Below are 1,184 nucleotides of genomic sequence, written 5' to 3'. Positions count from 1 at the left end.
TGTTGGTATGTTCAATTTGGCTGGCAGGTGTTGTGAGTATTTTACTTAAGCACACAGCATCAATAACAATGCATACCCCTGCTGTTTTGACCAAGAGTGTAGTTACACCTCATTGATTCCCCGATTAGTTTTGTATTCATGCTCTTACTACTTTCTTTATATAAAAATAACTCTAAGAAAGCAACTAGGATAACCAGATAGGGTAAAATCGAATCCAGTATGCAGTGGATTAAACCAGTCCTAAATTAGACTTATTAAATAAAACGTTGTGTGCTATTCTATTCAAATCTAAAAACTAATCTCTACAACATCTTTTTCTATGATCAGTCTACATATAATTAATACGAAACGACCAAATCAAATCGCCACGAAAATTGCCTGCTATCGATATTACTGTGTACACAACTTTCTGCAGGTTCGTGAGATGCTCAATTAAAAAAAAAAAAAGTACAGACGGTACATGCTTACCCGATCTAAGTTTCGTGTTGACTACAATGAAATCTGTTCAAATGACACCCACACACACACACACACACACACACACACACACACACACACACACCTATGTCTTTTGTTCCATGTCCTAGACCTGTCACGGATGGTAAACACTTGAGAATGTTCAATAGGAAAGAGGGTGCACACTTTTGAAAGGTAAATTGTTAGAAAAAAAACACTTAGAATATTCATGAATCTCCCAAAAGTGTTTAATTCTATTTTATTCTTTTAGAAAAATAGGAAGCCAGTATTGTCTGGATACAACGAAATTGATTATCGGACTCGATTTTCTCATATCCAGAGTGGGCGGAGTCATGAAAATAAAGCTGTCAATCATGTTGTAATTAGCAAATGTGTGAAGATACTATACCTTTCGTAGAAGGGCATTTATATATACTGTTACTTTTGAAGATATATTTCATTGTCACTGTGTCTGAGAGTGTAAAATAAAGTTGTTCCCATCAACACCGATCATGTCGGTCATTTATACAATTCTCCTCGGTAAGTCAACTATTCCTATTGTTGTCCTATAATGTACTCAGGGTTAATATTGAGTAAATCCACATCCATCGTAAATAAATATCAACTAGCCGAAATTATAATGATAAGATTGATAAGATTGTGCGGCTTTGTGGTTTAGTGGTATGGCACTCGGATCGGAAGGTCCTTGGTTCGAGCCTCGCGCTCGG

General features: G+C 36.2%; 1 protein-coding gene across 1 annotated transcript in view; it reads left to right on the top strand.

The window, feature by feature from the left end:
• The first annotated feature begins 861 nt into the window (after positions 1–861).
• LOC144969707 (uncharacterized) overlaps positions 862–1,184 on the top strand; it is a 4,559-nt gene continuing 4,236 nt past the window's right edge. The window contains exon 1 of the mRNA XM_078908864.1: positions 862–996. Within this exon, the coding sequence (XP_078764990.1) occupies positions 969–996 (28 nt within the window). The 5' untranslated portion in view covers positions 862–968. The remainder of the gene's footprint in view (positions 997–1,184) is intronic.

The sequence above is a fragment of the Berghia stephanieae genome, chromosome 3, assembly GCF_034508935.2.
Source record: "Berghia stephanieae isolate SIO BIC M18660-M18661 chromosome 3, UCSD_Bste_1.3, whole genome shotgun sequence".
In the NCBI taxonomy this organism is placed as follows: domain Eukaryota; kingdom Metazoa; phylum Mollusca; class Gastropoda; order Nudibranchia; family Aeolidiidae; genus Berghia; species Berghia stephanieae.
The sequence above is the reverse complement of the archived record's forward strand: the minus strand, read 5'-3'. Positions and strand labels throughout refer to the sequence as shown.